This window comes from Oncorhynchus gorbuscha, linkage group LG06 (assembly GCF_021184085.1).
Source record: "Oncorhynchus gorbuscha isolate QuinsamMale2020 ecotype Even-year linkage group LG06, OgorEven_v1.0, whole genome shotgun sequence".
In the NCBI taxonomy this organism is placed as follows: domain Eukaryota; kingdom Metazoa; phylum Chordata; class Actinopteri; order Salmoniformes; family Salmonidae; genus Oncorhynchus; species Oncorhynchus gorbuscha.
In genome coordinates, this window is record NC_060178.1 from 49200422 (window position 1) to 49222703 (window position 22282).

The 22282-nt window shown below is 43.1% G+C and overlaps 1 protein-coding gene across 6 annotated transcripts in view; it reads left to right on the forward strand.

Moving 5' to 3' along the window:
- The first annotated feature begins 9083 nt into the window (after positions 1–9083).
- LOC124038053 (zinc finger CCCH domain-containing protein 3-like) overlaps positions 9084–22282 on the forward strand; it is a 144666-nt gene continuing 131467 nt past the window's right edge. Inside the window, exons 1-3 of one of the 6 annotated variants that reach the window (XM_046353449.1) lie at positions 9084–9206; positions 9460–11002; positions 11511–11746. In XM_046353449.1, the coding sequence (XP_046209405.1) occupies positions 9161–9206; positions 9460–11002; positions 11511–11746 (1825 nt within the window). In that variant the 5' untranslated portion in view covers positions 9084–9160. The remainder of the gene's footprint in view (positions 9207–9459; positions 11003–11510; positions 11747–22282) is intronic. The other 5 variants (XM_046353451.1, XM_046353453.1, XM_046353450.1 and 2 more) reach the window with 5 other exon arrangements.

Genomic DNA, 22282 nt, shown 5'->3' on the forward strand with positions numbered 1-22282 from the left:
AGGTAAGGCATTTATTATCTGGGACCTTTTTTATATGGCTATTTCTGACTTTCATGGCGCCCCTGCCTGGTTGAAATATGTTTTTCACAATCGCATGGTTTGCTTTCGCCGTAAAGCCTTTTTGAAATCTGACATAGCGGCTGGATTAACAAGGAGTTAAGCTTTATTTTGATGTATTACACTTGTGATTTTATGAAAGTTAAATATTTATAATTCTGTAGTTTGAATTCGCACTCTGCAACTTCACCAGATGTTGGCCAGGTGGGACGCTACCATCCCACCTGCCCATAAGAAGTTAAACAAATCAAAATATATTTTATATTTGAGATTCTTCAAATAGCCACCCTTTGCCTTGATGACAGCTTTGCACACTTTGGCATTCTCTCAACCAGCTTCACCTGGAATGCTTTTCCAACAGTCTTGAAGGAGGTCCCACATATGCAGAGCACTTGTTGGCTGCTTTTCCTTCACTTTGTGGTCCGACTCATCCCAAACCATCTCAATTTGGTTGAGGTCAGGGGATTGTGGAGGCCAGGTCATCTGATGCAGCACCATCACTCTCCTTCCTGGTAAAATAGCCCATTCATAACCTGGAGGTGTATTGGGTCATTGTCCTATTGAAAAACAAATGATAGTCCCACTAAACCCAAACCAGTTGGGATAGATGGGATATCGCTGCAAAATGTTGTGGTAGCCATGCTGCTTAAGTGTGCCTTGAATTCTAAATACATCACAGACAGTGTTACCAGTAAAGCATCCCCACACCATAACACCTCCTCCTCCATGCTTCACGGTGGGAACCACATATGTGGAGATCATCCGTTCACCCACACCGCGCCTCTCAAAGACACGGTGGTTAGAACCAAAAATCTCACATTTTGACTTCAGACCAAAGGACATATTTCCACCAGTCTAATGTCCATTGCTCATGTTTCGTGGCCCAAACAAGGCTCTTCTTCCTATTGGTGTCCTTTATTAGTGGTTTCTTTGCAGCAATTCGACCATGAAGGCCTGATTCACACAGTCTCCTCTGAACAGTTGATGTTGAGATGTGTCTGTTACTTCAACTCTGTGAAGCATTTATTTGTGCTGCAATTTCTGAGGCTGGTAACTCTTATGAACTTATCCTCTGCAGAAGAGGTAACTCTGGGTCTTCCATTCCTGTGGCGGTCTTCATGAGAGCCAGTTTCATCATAGCACTTGATGGTTTTTGTGACTACACTTGAAGAAATTGTCAAAGTTCTTACATTTTTCCAGATTGATGTCTTAAAGTAATGATGTACTGTTGTTTCTCTTTGCTTATTTGAGCTGTTCTTGCCATAATGTGGACTTGGTCTTTTATCAAATAGGGATATCTTCTGTATACCACCCCTACCTTTTCACAACACAACTGATTGGCTCAAACACATTAATTAAAGAAATTCCACAAATTAACTTTTAAGAAGGCACACCTGTTAATTGAAATTCCAGGTGAATACCTCCTGAAGCTGGTTGAGAGAATCCCAAGAGTGTGCAAAGCTGTCATCAAGGCAAAGGGTGTCTGTTTGAAGAATCTCAAATTTAAAATATACTTTGATTTGTGTAACACTTTTTTGGTTACTACATGATTATATATGTGTTATTTCATAATTTTAACGTCTTCAGTATTATTCTACAGTGTAGAAAATAGTACAAATAAAGAAAACCCCTTGAATGAGTAGGTGTTCTAAAACTTTTGACCGGTAGTGTATATCACTTGCTTTGGCCATGGAACATGTGTTTCCCATGCCAGTAAAGCCCTTCAATTGAAATTGAGAGAGAGAGAGAGAGAGAGAGAGAGAGAGAGAGAGAGAGAGAGAGAGAGAGAGAGAGAGAGAGAGAGAGAGAAAGAGAGAGAGAGAGAGAGAGAGAGAGAGAGAGAGAGAGAGAGAGAGAGAGAGAGAGAGAGAGAGAGAGAGAGAGAGATTGATCACAAGAAAGTCACAGTGCCGTAGTATTTTATGCAAGCTTTGTCAGTACGTGTTTCTCTTAATTTCCTCTTTATAGGCATCATCATCACCACCGTCATCACCAACACCATATCACTGACCTGAAGAGGGCGGAGTTCATGTAGCCGGAGTTAGTGTTTAAGCATTCAGTAAAAACTAACAGTGATTCTTGAAGCACTATCTCTGAAACCATTAACACTTGAAGCCAATGCATTTACCAAGTGTGCCAAACTGAATGCACAACTCACTGCTTTACACTCAGTTTGCAATTTAATAACACACTTCTAGCAAAAATGTAAACATTGGTCTCTACATTGCTACACTGTTTCGCCAATTGCCAAGGAGCACAATAACTGATGAAATCAGAGCGACTGTGGTTGACCATATTGTCAACCATGGGATGAGCATGAGGGAGGCTGGGCAACAGGTTCAACCAAATCTGAGCCACTATACTGGTGCAGGTATCATCCGGATATTTAGAAATGAGAACCGGTAAGTAACTGTAAGGGCTGTAGTCTTACTGGTACAGTAATATGGACTGTACTTTCAGAATGAGAAGGCTAAATCACTAAAACCATTCAAATGTTTTTACAGAACTGCAAGAAACTCAGTATCTGGTGGAAGAGGTCGACTCAGAGCAGGAGACCCACATTGTAAATATGGTCATTGTAATTAACTGCATCAGACTCAGAACTGCAGGACCACATAATGGCAGATAACACCATATTCCAAAACGTCAACAGAGTGAGTCTCTGCACTGTCTCGTCTACTGAAACAGAGTGAGTCTCTGCACTGTCTCGTCTACTGAAACAGAGTGAGTCTCTGCACTGTCTCGTCTACTGAAACAGAGTGAGTCTCTGCACTGTCTCGTCTACTGAAACAGAGTGAGTCTCTGCACTGTCTCGTCTACTGAAACAGAGTGAGTCTCTGCACTGTCTCGTCTACTGAAACAGAGTGAGTCTCTGCACTGTCTCGTCTACTGAAACAGAGTGAGTCTCTGCACTGTCTCGTCTACTGAAACAGAGTGAGTCTCTGCACTGTCTCGTCTACTGAAACAGAGTGAGTCTCTGCACTGTCTCGTCTACTGAAACAGAGTGAGTCTCTGCACTGTCTCGTCTACTGAAACAGAGTGAGTCTCTGCACTGTCTCGTCTACTGAAACAGAGTGAGTCTCTGCACTGTCTCGTCTACTGAAACAGAGTGAGTCTCTGCACTGTCTCGTCTACTGAAACGCAACAGAATTAGGATGAAGCAGCTGTACAGAGTCCATTTCGAAGGAAACTCAGACCGTGTAAAACAACAGAGATATGAATATGTGCAGGTAAGCTATACTATCCTATCATTGGTACTGGTTCTGGAAGTGTATGGTGCTACATCATATTGACTGATCTCTGTCTTTTCGTAATGTGCTACATTGTTTTGTCTTGTCTCTTTCACAGAGTCATGGAGCTAGAAGTGCATCATGAGCTAATATGAGTGGCAAGGCAGGTTTCAACCTTGCAGAAACAAGGGCCCGCAGCAGAAATATCACTGGACACCGTGCCATCATCAACGTCCCGGGACAACGTGGTGGCAACAGAACAATGTGCGCGGCTATTAGTCAAAATGGCGTCCTTCACCATCATGCAATCTTAGGCCCATACAACACTGCACACATTATCACATTTCTGGACACCCTCCACAACAGACTAATCCCTAATGACCAGGGGCCAGAGCATCCCAGATACGTTATAATCTGGGACAATGTTAGTTTCCACCGGGCTGCTGTGGTCCGCAATTGGTTCACAAGTCACCCACTTTTCATTGCACTCAACCCCCCCCACCCCATACTCTCCGTTCTTGAATCCTATTGAAGAATTATTCTCTGCATGGCATTGGAAGGTGGATGATCTCCAGCCCCACCAACACATACTCTTTCTACAGGCAATGGAGGAGGCTTGTGCAGACATCGGTCAGGGGTCATGCCAGGCCTGGATACGGCACTCCAGGCGATACTTTCCAGGCTGCCTAGCTCAAGACAACATCGCATGTGATGTGGATAAAGTCTTATGGCCAAACCCACAAAGAAGGCGAGATGCAGCCTCATTCTATTCTGTTATTTTCTTTCCTGCACAAAGGTTTTTGTTTTCTTCTACTGTGCTTTTGTTGTTTGAGGAACATTTTGGAAAAAAATAAACTTTTCCCCCTTATTTGCATCGTGTGTTACGACTACACATTTGGATACATGTGTGTTTACTACATGTATGACAAAACTTTATTGCAAACTGCTATGCCCTGCACACAGAAAAAGAAAAAGACACAAGTGTTTTTAATTTATACTATCAGTGCGTAGTTGGTGCTTCGTGTGCTTATTCAAATGATGGTTTGTGTGTACCGTATTGACACAAAAACACAATTTTTTAAAAGGAGATTGAAGCGTTTTTTAAGAATCGTTTGCTTTTGCAAGAGATGTATAATGTTTTGCTGGTTTGGTGTAAGGTTTTGAGGTGAGTGTGTAGAGTTACCTATAATATGGCCCTGGATGCTCTTCGAAACACAGACAAAAAAAAGCATGATTTGGGGGAGTTTCACTAAATGTAAACCATAGAATATTCCTTTGGAGGAACAACGGTTGACATATATTTGAGAATTGCATCTGAAAGCATAATTGAGCAATAATTTAGTTTGCATATTTAAAACACTTTGGCTTTACCCAGGCCTCCTTTAATACTAGAGTGTTTAATCTGTAGGTGCTACAAAGCAAACATTGGTATCAAGCGGAGATTTACTGCTTGCTCTCTAATAGTAGTATTAAAAAATATAAACATGAATATTGGAAATGTGTCAAATGTTTGTATATACTGTTGAACATAAAATAATGGGATATCTGCTACTTTTCGAGTTATGATCCAATTTGTAAGCATTACCAACAGAATGGATTCAAAATGGTCGCCCTCTGCTGGTGATTTTCAGGATGTGCAATGATACAATTAAAAGCAGTGTTGTGATTGGTTACATTGCCTACTATGCCAATTTCTCTAACACCCTACTCTGGAACTTTTAAATGCCCTTAGGGTACATGTAAAAAATAAAATCTAATCAAACCAAATGTAAAAAATTGTATTTTCTATATTCAAGAAGGGGGCCACTGAAATGTTTTGCCACGAGGTAGGGGGCCCCCTAAGCAAATCTTGCTTAGGGCCCCCAATAGGCTCCTCGATAACGATGAAGTATATGTGCTTGTTATGCTTTGGTCTTTGGTAGGTGATGTCTGAAACCTGAAAGAGACAGGGGGAGAACTCTGTGACATATTTCTTCATAATTTATATCCATTCTGTATGTACATTGGCCTATATAATGTTCAAGTAGTTAACTACTTAAGACATTGATTGGATTCTTGGTTGTGCCTTTAGATTTAGAGAAAATTAACAACTAAGGAATCATTTATCACTTCTCTCATTGGGCACGTTCGAGGGGATCACTTCTCTCATTGGGCACGTTCGAGGGGATCACTTCTCTCATTGGGCACGTTCGAGGCGATCACTTCTCTCATTGGGCAGGTTCGAGGGGATCACTTCTCTCATTGGGCACGTTCGAGGGGATCACTTCTCTCATTGGGCACGTTCGAGGGGATCACTTCTCTCATTGGGCACGTACGAGGGGATCACTTCTCTCATTGGGCACGTTCGAGGGGATCACTTCTCTCATTGGGCACGTTCGAGGGGATCACTACTCTCATTGGGCACGTTCGAGGGGATCACTTCTCTCATTGGGCACGTTCGAGGGGATCACTTCTCTCATTGGGCACGTTCGAGGGGATCACTTCTCTCATTGGGCACGTTCGAGGGGATCACTTCTCTCATTGGGCATGTTGGAGGGGATCACTTCTCTCATTGGGCACGTTGGAGGGGATCACTTCTCTTATTGGGCACGTTGGAGGGGATCACTTCTCTCATTGGGCACGTTGGAGGGGATCACTTCTCTCATTGGGCACGTTCGAGGGTATCACTTCTCTCATTGGGCACGTTGGAGGGGATCACTTCTCTCATTGAGCACGTTGGAGGGGATCACTTCTCTCATTGAGCACGTTGGAGGGGATCACTTCTCTCATTGGGCACTTTCGAGGGGATCACTTCTCTCATTTGGCACGTTCGAGGGGATCACTTCTCTCATTGGGCACGTTCGAGGGGATCACTTCTCTCATTGGGCACGTTCGAAGGGATCACTTCTCTCATTGGGCACGTTCGAGGGGATCACTTCTCTCATTGAGCACGTTGGAGGGGATCACTTCTCTCATTGAGCACGTTGGAGGGGATCACTTCTCTCATTGGGCACTTTCGAGGGGATCACTTCTCTCATTTGGCACGTTCGAGGGGATCACTTCTCTCATTGGGCACGTTCGAGGGGATCACTTCTCTCATTGGGCACGTTCGAAGGGATCACTTCTCTCATTGGGCACGTTCGAGGGGGATCACTTCTCTCATTGGGCACGGTGGAGGGGATCACTTCTCTCATTGGGCACGTTCGAGGGGTTCACTTCTCTTAAGTCGTGATCAACCATTTCAAAGTGTGTTCACATTATGGGGATAAAAATTGACAAAAATCATGTGATCATAGGTTATGAAGTTGGTTCAACGTAATTTTTACAAAAATGACATGGAAACAACTTTGATTCAACCAGTGTGTGCCCAGGGGGCATTGTGAACCACGGGTGTTTTTGTTTGGCGCATGGGAACGTGACCAAAGACATGACAAATAGGAACCAACTTTGCTGCAATTCATGAATACAGTGGATATGTGCTAATTAATGTGATATTTGAGGCTCTCTCTCACCAATTCATTGTTCACATATATTTTTCAGTGTGTGATATAGGAGTTGGAGACATGTTTATTTCGACGTTCTAAAGAATGCTTTTTATAAACAATGGCAAAGCCAAAGGTCTCTCCTCATGAAGTGTTGTGTTGTCTCTCTTGTCCTGATGTGTGTTTTGTCCTATATTTCTATATTTTTTTATATTTTTAATTTTTAATCCCAGCCCCCGTCCCCGCAGGAGGCCTTTTGCCTTTTGGTAGGCCGTCATTAGAAATAAGAATTTGTTCTTAACTGACTTGCCTAGTTAAATAAAGGTTAAATAAAATAAATAAATAAAATGTTGGAAAACCACATCAGTGTCTGACTTTTGGCTGTTGGTTGCTCTTTTCTTACCACTCAAATGTGCCTTGTGTCCGTGGTGCCACAGCGAGAGGGATAACTGGGTCTTTTTCAGCAGGTTGCAATTTTTTTTCGCTCACCAAGTGAGGAGTTTTTATATGAGTGTCCAATTTGGTTAACAAAACATGTAATTACTTATTTGCTACATGTGACTTATTTATCAAACTGAAGTTTCGTAATGCTAATTAGGTTGTTATGAGTGTGCTGATTAGTAGATGTGACATCCCGGCAATTTAGAGAAAAAACACTTTATATCAGTGCCTGTAAATATAATAAATGCATCCTCAGGATATGTTGTTTCCAGTTTGCATAAAGTCCAGTGAAGTTCCTTGAGGGCCACCGTAGTATCAGCTTGAGGGAGGATATACACGGCTGTGACAATACCCGAAGAGAATTCTCCTGGGAGATAATACGGTTAGCATTTGATTGTGAGGTATTCTAGGTTGGGTGAACAAAAGGATTTGAGTTCCTATATGTTATTACAATTACACCATGAGTTGTTAATCATGAAACATACACCACCGCCCTTCTTCTTCCCGGAGAGATGTTTATTCCTGTCGGTGCGATAGATCGAGAATCCAGATGGCTGGACTGACTCCGACAGTATATGTTACAATCCCTGATGTCTCTCGGGCAAGAAACCCCTGCCCTGATCTCGTTAACCTTGTTATCCAGGGACAGAACATTAGTGAGTCATATACTCTGAAGTGGTGGGTGGTGTGCGCACCTCATAAGTTTGACTAGAAGACCGCTCCGACTTCCTCTTCTCTTAATATGTCATATTCTTGACCTTCAACAGAAGAACGTCCTTTGGCAGGAAAAAACTAATTTGGGAGAGTTAAAATCTCCCATTCAATGGTGTTCTGTCATGTTGTGGGCAGAAAGATGTATGAATGCCACCAGGGCAAAGACCGACAAACAAATGACAAAGAGAAATATGCTGCTGAAATGAACATGAAGTAAGTTCAAAGAAAGATCTCTGTCATTTATACTATATACTTTTATATTTAACATTTATTTCATTTTAATAATGTTGAAGTACCAACTAACAATGGAATGTTCCTCAATAAAATTGAAGAAGATGGGACTTCAAATGGGTGTCCTAACTCTGTGGTCACTAAAGATCCCATGACACTTATTGCAAGTGTATGTAATGATGAGTATCATTTTCTGTGTAATGTGTATATCAAACTGTATTCTCATCATGTAATACTGTGTATAAAAGTACCCTGTATGTAAAGTGTATGAATAATGTATATATAACAAAAATATCTGTAAAAAAAAAGAAAAGTGAAACAAGTTTACTTTGGGCCAATAAAAGTAGAGTATGTAAGTTGGGTTAGCGTGGTGAGTTTCCGCTTACACTGTTTGGGTGCTTTGGGTGTCTAGAAAAGTGTCATGTAAGTCCAATCAATGATTTATTATGAAATGTTTTGCCATCTTCCATAGCTTGAAGACCATGCCTTTGTACAGCGGCAAACGGGTTCAAAATACCGGAAAGATGGACTGCACGGCTATGTTAAGTTAAATAAACAAATGATTATAGTAAGGGACTAGGTGCTTGGCAGTCTGTGTAGTAGGTGCTTGGCAGTGTGTGTAGTAGGTAAGGGCCTAAGATATGTCCATTTGTTTGTCTACATGCCATTTTAAATACAATGCAGCTATTGGAGGTAAGGTAATGATTCACAGGGTAATGCTTATGGATCATTCTGAAAGAGACCTCTTTGACCTTGTTAACAAGCAAGTTTTTGTGTGGTAATAACCAGACTTTTTCCCCAACAGATATTAGTGACCAATCTATTCCAGTAATTTATGACATAATGGCATTGCAAGCCGTCTGGCATTGCAAGCTGGTCGATATACGCGTCATCACACTCCCTCATCTGATTGGTCGAGTAGGTGGGATTTCTGACTTTGTGGCTGTGGTAACGACCAAACTCCTCAATACGTAATCTATAATTGCGACGCTGGATGATGACGTTTGAGTTTAGGACATAAACAACATGGATGAGAGAGAAGCGCTGAAAAGGCAAATCGATCTGTTGCAAAGTAATGTGGTGTTTTACAGTACAGTTAACACAGTTAACATTACTGATACATTATATTTAATAACTAATACTTACCAGTTACAATTGAAAGCTGTCACGCTGGCTGTTATAACCACCACGTTCTCTGTTGATGCCTAGCTGACGCTATCTAATTTAGCTGGTGCAAATTGACGTTGCTAGCTAGATACACGCTTTTCAATTTTAATTAACCACTGTTGCCAGCTACTTCTTAACCTCTTTCTGTCATCTCACAGATCTCATCAATAACCATAGAAGTATCCATGGGGATGCCCCTTCTTGTTCTGGCCAGCAGTGGCACCCAGCGAGACCACCAGCCCGAGGCAGGAGTCCCAGCTCATTTTTCAGCCCCACATTCCCCTCGCGTGGTGGGCCTCAACCCACAGGACACTGGAGGAAGAGCTACACTCTCAGTAGCAAGACCAGCTCATCTCGGCACAGTAGACCTACTACACAGACTGCCACGCCCTCTCTAGAGCAGCAGGGTAGACCAATACAGATTACCAAGCCCTCTTTAGATTCTGCAGCACCCAACTCCTCTACTGGGTTCCTGTCCCTTCATGCTACAGATACCTTACAGTCCAGCCACAGCAGTAAGGACCCAGCTAGAGGAGAGAAGGATGGAACAAAATGGGCTACGTCTAGGGATCTAACAGGGCCAAGGGGCCAGCAGTACGCACTCACAGGGGGAGTGAGACGATCTATGACGGGGACAGGCAGTGGATCCACAGCTATAGAGACAGAGACTGAACCCGGCAGAGGAAGGACAGGACCTGGGGGCAAGGCTGGGCTGGGAGTTTCGGCGAAGAGCATAGGACTGGGACTGCCTCTGATAATGACCGCCCCTGGACAAATGGACTTGTCAGGTGTCCCTGCCAAAATGACCACCATTGCCACCAGGGTTCAGAGCACTGCTCAGCTACATATTAAACATTGCGTGACTGGGAAAACCAATACAGCAGCTAAGCAGGTTGTCCCCGAGGCAACCTCCGACAGCAACCCCACCCCTAGCGATGCCAATTCACTTCCTCTACCCCTTCCACCTCCTCTCTCTGCTCCCCCTAGTGCCTCTCTCCGTCCCAGGTCCAAGCTCACTTCAGCCCAGCCAGCCTCCTCTCCCCAGAACCACTCCAAGTTTACCTGGGTGAAGAGCCATCAGCCAGGAGGAGTCAGGCCCAGCCAGGCCAGAATAGAGTCCCGGCCTCCAGAAAATCTAATCACATCTGTCACCACCACAGTCTCCCATTCTGGGGTCCCTAGCAGTTTCTCATCCAGCCCCAGTTCCAGTAGGAAAGCCTTTGCCCCCAGAAAAAAGGTTGCCCGTAGGCTCAGTTTATCCACTGCAGTCCCTAAGACCTCCAAGTACACCTGGGTGTCCTCCGCTGCAGGGGTCCAGGCTAGGCTGTCCCGGAAGCCTCTCTCACCCAAAGACCTGGCCCTGGCTCTGGCTCTGCCCCAGAGAGCTGCAGAGGGGTTGGTTGCCAAGAAACCAAAATCCCCAAATCCTTTAGCCAAGCAGCGTAAGGGAGCAGCGGCCTCCTGCTCTACTACCCTCAGTAGTCGCTACTGCTGGAAGGCAGGTTCTGGGGGAGGGGGGCAGACTGGCTCTTGGACAGGGTCCAGAGGTGGGTCTCTGTTCCACTGGACCTCTGAGAAAGAGAATGGGGCCAAGGGGGGGTCCAGTGTCCCTCCATCTGTAACTCAACGCACCGCCTCCTCTTCCCCTGGAGGGTTCAAACTCAGGAGCAGGATGAAGATCATCAGGAGGTCAGTTAGCAGGTGAGAAAGAAGAGGATGAGGGCAGCCAGTGATTTATTTTCTCATCCATTCTCTTACTATAGAGAGCAATAGTAATGGCGTCTTTTTGTAAGCACTAATTCCGCCATGGCTCGTTGGGTCAAAGCCTATGGGGAGCTGAATTGGGGTGTAGATAAAAGTGAAAATAAGGTCTGTGGCAAACACAAGCTTAGGAGATCTTATACATTTCCTTTGAGATAATTTTCTTCTAATTACTTTTTGTGATTTTTTAAGCATTTATGTTAAAGAAAATAGAAATGAAAGAAAATAGAAATTAAAGGTCATGTTAACTCAGGGGTTACCAAACATTTTCGCTCAGGCCCCTCTTCCAGCATTAGGATCCTGCGCCCCCCTTTCAAGCGCTCACGCCATGTCTGTTACCATTGGCAAAAGCACTATTCATGACAACTGTTCACACCCCTCTTGGCAGAGGAATTTATATTATTTACACAGACAGACAGACAGACAGACACTCTCCTATGTATTACAGTCCTATGTATTACAGTGGGTCTGGGGCACAACGGAGATCCAGCCCAGCAGCCATGACCCTGATCAGCCGCTACTCTCTGCGCCTTAGGACACATACTCCGGTCCGGACACAAACTGCAGTGAGGACACGCACCCTTGTCCAGAGCCCGGTGGGTGTGAAGAGGACCCCGTCCCTTGAACTGGTCTCATTTGGCAGACACAAGCTACGACGTCTCTCCCCCAACCCCTCCAGGACAGGTAGGAAAAGAGAGCTTGGAAAAAGGGGGCAAACACACATGATGTACAGTCTTATTGGGGCCAGTAGGTTTTTCTGACCTTGGCTAGTGACCTGAACAAAAAAACATCTTTCATGTAACTCCAAAATCAATGGAGGAATTAATGGAGTTCATGTAACTCCAAAATCAATGGAGGAATTAATGGAGTTCATGTAACTCCAAAATCAATGGAGGAATTAATGGAGTTCATGTAACTCCAAAATCAATGGAGGAATTAATGGAGTTCTTTTACATTCTAACATTTCAATTTAAAAAAAATATCTGTTTTTATAAGTTTTGCTAGCAGGGTTCGGGTGAATTCCACAAATTAAATTCCAACTCAATTCCCTCTCCCTATAAATTCCATCAATTCAACATTCCAGCAGGGTTGGGGTCAATTCCTCAAATTCAATTCCAATGTAATTCCCTCTCCATTTAAATGCCATCAATTCATTACAAAATTCCATAGCAGTTCTTCAATTCAGAGTAAATTCAACTTGAATTCCAATTTTGAGTCAATAAAAAATACAATTTCATTATTCTGCCACAACAATTCACTCAATTCAATTAATCTCAAATACAAATTATAAATAAATTCAAAACTACAATTCTTAATTCAATATTCTGCCACAATTCAAATAGTTACATTTCCTCACTCGACCAATTCCCTGAATTTAAATTCCTTCTTTCAACTCAAGCCAAACACAACCCAACTACCTCAACTCATGGCAGATTTCAAAGACAAACTTAACCTCTTGACAAATTAAGAGGGAATATTCCTGGTAAACATCAATGTCCCCAGAATTCTGAAAACATTCAGGAATTTGGGGAATTAGCTTAACATATAAAATAATACAATATGATGCTTTTTCAAATTGAAACATACCACCATAAAGATGTTAAACGTTATCCTAAATATAACCCATCCAATTTGTGAATATCATAGATAAGTTAAAGCTGTTTAATACGAACAGCATCACATAGTGCAGATAATGCTGAATTCTCAATTCCACTCGATAGCGGCTGCTGTTTTATTCATTATTGTGTTATACAGTTTTTGAACATTGTAGGGAACAAAGCTCCATGCTCTAAAAACAATTGCCAAACCTTTTTTCATGCGTTTGGGAAAACACCTAAAACACATTTACTTCATTTTTTAAATATTCAAACGAAACCCTTTATATAACATACCCATTATGTAACATTTACACATCAGTTGCCTAAATGTATAGTTCGAAACAAGAATCATGAAATGTGTGCTTCCGCACCGGGACCAGTGTTCAATTCCCGTTTCCACATGCATTTGGTCTGTCTAAATAAAGCACACATTCTACAGGTAGAGTGGAATTCCACTCCAAATAATGTATGATAGGTTTATTAATTCAGTAGTTACATTTACACTCAGTGTTGTAAAATAAACCGTTGGTGTTAATAACTTGAGTTGAGTGTGATTGTCATTTTTACTCTGTGTAGAAAAAAAAAACACTCTCATTCAGAACCATAGCCATCATTATCATATCTCCCAGCATGCTTTATTGCGGGTTGATTTTTAGAATTGTTTATTACAAGTTCTGTGTTTTTGCATGCACATCAATTGATTGATTGATCTGATGCTGTACAAAGATAAATAACAAACGATTTTCTCATCTAATTCAATCCGTTAGTGGTTGGATGTATTGTCCCCGTTAATGAGATCGTTGTTCAAGTTGAAATGGTTTAGGTAGTTTCCTTTGTCCAACTCTCCATACCTTGGCAGTCGTTATAAATGCAGGTTGTGGGTGATTAAAAGTTCCAATTGTTGGATATCCATATCCATATGACTTTGCAAGCCAGCATAATGTGACTTGCTTGATGTGTCCTGAAAAACCATGAGTTTCAGACCACTGTGTTGGGGTAAAACTAAGCTGTTGCAGTAATAGGTTTATGATATGTGATGTCAGAGAGGGTTACATTTTAAGGATAAGATATTCACTTAGGCCACTCAGGAACATTCAATGTCGTCTTCGTAAGCAACTCCAGTGCATATTTGGCCTTGTCTCCCAGTGTCTGGTGGAAAGCAGTCTGAACCAGGTTATTGTCCTGCTGAAAGGTGAATTCATCTCCCAGTGTCTGGTGGAAAGCAGACTGAACCAGGTTACTGTCCTGCTGAAAGGTGAATTCATCTCCCAGTGACTGGTGGAAAGCAGACTGAACCAGGTTATTGTCCTGTTGAAAGGTGAATTCATCTCCCAGTGTCTGGTGGAAAGCAGACTGAACCAGGTTACTGTCCTGCTGAAAGGTGAATTCATCTCCCAGTGTCTGGTGGAAAGCAGACTGAACCAGGTTACTGTCCTGCTGAAAGGTGAATTCATCTCCCAGTGTCTGGTGGAAAGCAGACTGAACCAGGTTATTGTCCTGTTGAAAGGTGAATTCATCTCCCAGTGTCTGGTGGAAAGCAGACTGAACCAGGTTACTGTCCTGCTGAAAGGTGAATTCATCTCCCAGTGTCTGGTGGAAAGCAGACTGAACCAGGTTACTGTCCTGCTGAAAGGTGAATTAATCTCCCAGTGTCTGGTGGAAAGCAGACTGAACCAGGTTATTGTCCTGCTGAAAGGTGAATTCGTCTCCCAGTGTCTGGTGGAAAGCAGACTGAACCAGGTTATTGTCCTGCTGAATGGTGAATTCATCTCCCAGTGTCTGGTGGAAAGCAGACTGAACCAGGTTACTGTCCTGCTGAAAGGTGAATTCATCTCCCAGTGTCTGGTGGAAAGCAGACTGAACCAGGTTACTGTCCTGCTGAAAGGTGAATTAATCTCCCAGTGTCTGGTGGAAAGCAGACTGAACCAGGTTATTGTCCTGCTGAAAGGTGAATTCGTCTCCCAGTGTCTGGTGGAAAGCAGACTGAACCAGGTTATTGTCCTGCTGAATGGTGAATTCATCTCCCAGTGTCTGGTGGAAAGCAGACTGAACCAGGTTACTGTCCTGCTGAAAGGTGAATTCATCTCCCAGTGTCTGGTGGAAAGCAGACTGAACCAGGTTTTCCTCTAGGATTTTGCCTGTGCTTATCTCTATTCCGTTTTATCCTAAATAACTCCCTTGCCGTTGACTAACATACCCATAACATGATGTAGTTGGATTTGCCCCAAAATTACCCAAGCGCTGGTTAATAGTTCCAGAACTTTACAGGTTGCTATGGCAAACAAAAATGGTTGCTATGGAGGCTTTTCCCCGCCTTGCTAGCTTGCCAACTACACAGCTAACACAATCACGTCAGACTGAAGCTGGAAAGACAGCAACGTATCTGCTTTTCGTTTAATTTGACCTGTTTTTCTATTGATATTTCTTTGTATATATCCATAGAAATGATGTTGATTCGTAATTTCGACTGTCTGATAAAAAAAATTGCCTGTCTGTCACATCCGGTCACGTTCATTATTATGGGACACAGTGGAAATCGAATTTCAATATTGTAACAATGTTGCAAAAAGTTTGAGATAATTTGTAATGCTTTTTACAGTGTTGATCAAGTTTATAAATTGTGTAGCTGGGCAGATGAGACAGTGGATCTGTAAAAGTAGTAGTAGTAATAATAGTAGTATAGTTCTGAATTTGCATTATTATAAATATCATATTGTATGTTATTTAAAAAATGTTTTTGATTAATAATAGTTTTAAATTTGCATTATGAGTAGTGCGTGACCCTAGGGTGGCAACACATATATTCTAAATGATTTCAATCTCCATTCTGAGTGTGAACTTTTGGAATCATGGAAATATAATGTTTATTATAATTCTATAGTTAGAATATAAATAATAGTGAGCACTTTGAATACAGTGTTGTTTGACATGACATCAAATGAAAGTGCCATGGACGAGTTATTGTGACAGGGTAGGAACCAAAGTGATGTTCGGTGTTTCCTATGGGACCCTATAATCTTCGGCTACATTAAATCTTTATTCATGTAGCCAACATATTCATGCTTTGCCAATTCCTCTTTGATTTAGAAGATACTGTTGCGCAAACAACATGCTGATTTAAGCCTCCACCAGTACTGGTATCAGGCTGTATTAGCTAGCCAGCTAACTAGCGATTAGCATTAGTGTCTAGCACGATTTAGCTTAATTAACTTGCTAAGAAAATACAAACTAGCTGTTTGCAGATGTAAGAAACACAAACTAATATTGTAATCATAGGACGCTTGTGGATTTATATTCAGATCAAAGTGGAAACAACATCGTTGTCCAATTTGTAAGTCGCTCTGGATAAGAGCGTCTGCTAAATGACTTAAATGTAAATGTAAATGTTGTCATCAACATGTGCTGCATTGACCATTGCAGACTGAACGAAAGTGTCTCGAGGTCAAGCAACAACAAATGCCCTCCTTGAGTGATGGGGTGGGACTAGGTCTTATTGAGATAGCTGTGAATGGTGTCTTAGTCTGTGTTAGCCACTGTGTGACTAATTTACTTAAAGATGGAATCCTTAATGTTGAAACTGACACTTATGTTTGGGATATTACAACACAAAGAAGCTACTGCCAACAATCACTGTTTGTTGCCATCTTTAATGCATATACCCCTCTGTGTAGAACTACATGACATGGACTGGAGTAGCGTGGAGATAATCTGTCTAACAGCTCTATGGTTTAGTCATTGTAGGACACTGGGATCATTTTGCGCTTTGCAGTGCTCGAATCGGCCAATCTGCAGATGGTATCCCACACCGTCTCCAGTCTCCTGCAGGGGGCAACATACCCATCTCTATGTGAGGCCTATGGAGCAATGCAATGTGGTCTTTGTGTGAGGTCGGCAGTTAAGAAGAGAGGAGTGAGGGGGGGGGGTGTAATTGATAGCCTGATTGAGCTGTGATGGTGAACATGTGGTTTCAGTGGGTAATGTTCGGGGCTGGAAGAGAAGAGGCTCTACTATCAAACCCTAACATCAACTACACCACTCACCTCCCCATCTCCCCCAGCCAGCCCTCTAGGTAAAAAAGCAGCTTATGCATAATTATCATTTTGCAAATTGGATTGTTTTAACAAACGAGAGAATCTAGGCCTAACCTGATAGAAAGCAATCAGTGTTTTTAAAACCCTCTACCCCTCTCTTTCTTCCATCCCCCGGTCATTCTGCTATAGCAGCCCCTGTCATGCCCGTCTGTGTCGACTCCCCCCAGTCAATGGAGTCGAGCAGACATTAGAACATACATCACTATTAACAATGGGCTTTATTTATCCTGATGGCTGGCTGTCTGGCCCTCTCCATCGCTCACTCTCTCTGTTTCTCTCCTTTCTCTCTCATCATTCACCCTCCTCTCACATCAACTCTCTGTCCTCCATTGTTTTCCTGCTGTTCTTCTCTTCTTGTTCTGTCTCTCACCCCTCTCTCCATCCAGTAATTCTTTCTCCTAGTTCTGTGCCTTATCTTCTTTTGTAAGTGTTGAGATGAAGCTGGCCTGAAGCAGGACATGTTGTTTTTCTCTCAGTGATGGAGGGAAGGAAGGAGAAACTGAGAAAAGAAGGGATAGAGAGGAAGATGGAACGAGGGAGGGAGAGAGGAAGATGGAACGAGAGAGGGAGAGGAAGATGGAAAGAGAGGGAGAGAGGAAGATGGAACGAGAGAGGGAGAGGAAGATGGAAAGAGAGAGGGAAAGTAGCCATCTATGCTGCAGATAAGAGCTGCTAATAAAGAGCAAATTGAATTACTAATGATAAGGAGCAGTTTTACAGCTCTGATGACCACACACACACAATGTTGTTTTCTCTTCGATGATCTCTCTTTCCCTCAGTGCAGCAGTAGTGCAGACGTTAATTTGGCTGCCCGGATATCTACGGTTTAATTTATAGAGAGCATTCAAGGCCGTTATGAATCGTGTGTGTGTGTTTGTGCGCGCGTACGTGTGTACTTATCTGTGAGTCCAGATAACCTAATAAAGCAGATAAATCACAGGAATGGACAGAACGCGGAGTGGAGGAGTGCTGAGCCATGTGGGTTCAGGCCCCATGTGACGGCTCGCTGGGATTGTAGGGTCTCTCCCTCTCTCTCCCCCTCTCCATCTCGCTTTCGGCCTCTAAATCAAATGAATTGTAATTGTCACATACGTCGAATACAACAAGTGTAAACTTTACAGTGAAATGTGTACTTACGAGCCCTTTCCCAACAATGCAGACTTAAAAAGGAATAGAAAATGTAAATAGTAGCACAATAAACAAAGCTATATACAGTGCCTTGCAAAAGTATTCACCCCCCTTGGCATTTTTCCCATTCTGTTGCATTACAACCTGTAATTTGTATTTCATGTAATGGACATACACAAACTAGTCCAAATTGGTGAAGTGAAATTAAAAAAATAAGTTGTTTAAAAAAACTGAAAAGTGGTGTGTGCATATGTCACCCCCTTTGCTGTGAAGCCACTAAAAAATATCTGTTGTGACCAATTACCTTCAGAAGTCACATTATTAGTTAAATACATTACATTTTACATTTAAGTCATTTAGCAGACGCTCTTATCCAGAGCGACTAAAGTCCACCTGTGTGCAATTGAAGTGTCACATGATCTGTCACATGATCTCAGTATATTTACACATTTTGAAAGGCCCCAGATTCTGCAACACCACTAAGCAAGGGGCACCACCAAGCAAGTGGCACCATGAAGACCAAGAAGCTCTCCTAACAGGTCAGGGACAAAGTTGTGGAGAAGTACAGATCAGGGTTGGGTTATAATTTTTTTATCAGAAACTTTGAATATCTTAGGGAGCACCATTAAATCCATTTTTTTTTAAATGTAAAGAATATGTCACCACAACAAACCTGCCAAGAGAGGGCCACCCATCAAAACTTGCGGACCAGGCAAGGAGGGCATTAATCAGAGAGGCAACAAAGAGACCAAAGATAATCCCGAAGGAGCTGCAAAGTGAAGATTGGAGTATCTGTCCATAGGACCACTTTAAGCCATACACTCCACAGAGCTGGGCTTTACGGAAGAGTGGCCAGAAAAAAAGCCATTACATAAAGAAAAGAATAAGCAAACACGTTTGGTGTTCGCCAAAAGGCATGTGGGAAACGCACCAAACACGTTTGGTGTTCGCCAAAAGGCATGTGGGAAACGCCCCAAACACGTTTGGTGTTCGCCAAAAGGCATGTGGGAAACGCCCCAAACATATGGAAGAAGGTACTTTGGTCAGATGAGACTAAAATTGAGCTTTTTTGCCATCAAGGAAAACGCTATGTCTGGTGCAAACACCTCTCATCACCCCGAGAACACCATCCCCAGAGTGAGCATGGTGGTGGCAGAATTATGCTGTTGGGATGTTTTTCATCGGCAGGGACCGGGAAACTGGTCAGAATTGAAGGAATGATGAATGGGGCTAAATACTGGGAAATTCTTGAGGCAAACCTGTTTCAGTCTTCCAGAGATTTGAGACTGGGACGGAGTTTCACCATCCAGCAGGACATTGACCCGAAGCCTACTGCTAAAGCAACACTTGAGTGGTTTAAGGGGAAACATTTAAATGTCTTAGAATGGCCGAGTCAAAGCCCAGAACTCAATCCAATTGAGAATCTCAAATCAAATTTGATTGGTCACATGGTTAGCAGATGTTAATTCAAGTGTAGTGAAATGCTTTTGCTTCTAGTTCTGACCGTGCAGTAATATCTAACAAGTAATCAAACAATTTCATGCATAGTTTCCTAAGAACGCGAAGCGAGGTGTCCATCTCTGTTGGCGCCAACCCATCTGCGGTATGACTTGAAGATTGCTGTACACCAGTGGAACCTATCCAACTTGAAGGAGCTGGAGCAGTTGTGCCTTGAAGAATTCTCAAGAATCGCAGTGACTAGATGTGTCAAGCTTATAGAGACACGTCCCAAGTGACATGTAGCTATAATTACTGCAAAAGGTGGATCTACAAAGTATTAGCTTTGGGGTGTGAATAGTTATGCACGCTCAAGTTTTATTTCTTGTTTGTTTCACAATAAAACATATTTTGCATCTTCAAAGTGGAAGGCATGTTGTGTAAATCAAATGATACAAACCCTCCAAAAATCCATTTGAATTCAAGGTTGTAGGGCAACAAAATAGGAAAAATGCCAAGGGGGGTGAATACTTTCATATGTCGCTGTATATATTTAAGTGTGCAGGGATACGAGGTAGTTGAAATACTAGGTAGGGGTAAAAGTGACGAGGCAATTAACAGAGTAACAGCAGCGTATGTGGAGATTGTGAATGTGTGTGTCAATATGCGTGAGTGTGTGTGTGTGTGGGTGGAGTCCTCTAGCTGTCTCTGTCTCTTTGTGTCTGTATTTGTCTATATGTCTCTGTGGAATGTGGTGTTGCTCTATATAATACACACAGTTAGAACAGAGCTGAGTCTTTGCATAACAGATCCAATCCCGTCAAAAGATCATGTTAGTTTCAGACTTCACTTCACTGAGAGGGTGTCTTGGGGGGTTGGAGGTGTAAGTTGAGAGGGCAACTGTGGGAGCTTTAGAGTTAGTTTCAGACTTCACTTCACTGAGAGGGTGTCTTGGGGGGGTTGGAGGTGTAAGTTGAGAGGGAAACTGTGGGAGCTTTAGAGTTAGTTTCAGACTTCACTTCACTGAGAGGGTGTCTTGGGGGGTTGGAGGTGTAAGTTGAGAGGGAAACTGTGGGAGCTTTAGAGTTAGTTTCAGACTTCACTTCACTGAGAGGGTGTCTTGGGGGGTTGGAGGTGTAAGTTGAGAGGGAAACTGTGGGAGCTTTAGAGTTAGTTTCAGACTTCACTTCACTAAGAGGGTGTCTTGGGGGGTTGGAGGTGTAAGTTGAGAGGGAAACTGTGGGAGCTTTAGAGTTAGTTTCAGACTTCACTTCACTGAGAGGGTGTCTTGGGGGGTTGGAGGTGAAAGTTGAGAGGGAAACGGCGCTTTAGAGTTAGTTTCAGACTTCACTTCACTTCACTAAGAGGGTGTCTTGGGGGGTTGGAGGTGAAAGTTGAGAGGGCAACTGTTGGCGCTTTAGAGTTAGTTTCAGACTTCACTTCACTGAGAGGGTGTCTTGGGGGGTTGGAGGTGAAAGTTGAGAGGGCAACGGCGCTTTAGAGTTGGTGTAGTTCACATACTGGCCCTGCTATGGCAGCCATGTCCTCCTCTTTCTCAGCATCAAGTTACTGGTATCCCCCCCTTTCCACCACACACATACACACACTTCCCAGCCGGTTACCCCGCCAACACATCCGTTTTGTGGGGATCCCGCTACCGTGCCGATGATCGGCCCATTTGGTCCATAAATGCTCATAGTGCGACATGTGCATCTATCCACAAATATATTTAGGCTTCACTTAGTGACAGTATGCTCTTATATCATGCCCCTGTGCTCTGCTATTAGGTCTTTGTATGACTTAGCAATATAGTGATTCTATGATATACTCTGCAATAACATCTAAATCTAGCTGCACTATTTGTTTGAATATGCAACACAAAATGTAGGCGTGCGTGTGTGGACTATCTGTTAGTGCAGGTTGTAAACTCAGCAAAAAAAGAAACGTCCCTTTTTCAGGACCCTGTCTTTCAAAGATAATTTCAAAGATAATTAGTAAAAATCCAAATAACTTCACAGATCTTCATTGTAAAGCGTTTAAACACTATTTCCCATGCTTGTTCAATGAACCATAAACAATTCATGAACATGCACCTGTGGAACAGTCGTTAAGACACTAACAGCTGGTAGGCAATTAAGGTCACAGTTCTGAAAACTTAGGACACTAAAGAGGCCTTTCTACTGACACTGAAAAACACCAAAAGAAAGATGCCCAGGGTCCCTGCTCATCTGTGTGAACGTGCCTTAGGCATGCTGCAAGGAGGCATGAGGACTGTAGATGTGGCCAGGGCAATAAATTGCAATGTCTGTACTGTGAGACACCTAAGACAGCGCTACAGGGAGACAGGACAGACAGCTGATCATCCTCGCAGTGGCAGACCACGTGTAACAACACCTGCACAGGACCGGTACATCTGAACATCACACCTTCGGGACAGGTACAGGATGGCAACAACAACTGTCCGAGTAACACCAGGAACGCACAATCCCTCCATCAGTGCTCAGACTTTCCGCAATGGGCTGAGAGAGGCTGGACTGAGGGCTTGTAGACCTGTTGTAAGGCAGGTCTTTACCAGACATCACCGGAAACAACATTGCCTATGGGCACAAACCCACCGTCACTGGACCAGACAGGACCGGCAAAAAGTGCTCTTCACTGACGAGTCGCGGTTTTGTCTCACCAGGGGTGAGTGTTACACAGAGGCCTGTACTCTGGAGCGGGATCGATTTGGAGGTGGAGGGTCCCTCATGGTCTGGGGCGGTGTGTCATAGCATCATCGGACTGAGCTTGTTGTCATTGCAGGCAATCTCAACGCTGTGCGTTACAGGGAAGACATCCTCCTCCCTCATGTGGTACCCTTCCTGCAGGCTCATCCTGACAAGACCCTCCAGCATGACAATGCCACCAGCCATACTGCTCGTTCTGTGCGTGATTTCCTGCAAGACAGGAATGTCAGTGTTCTGCCA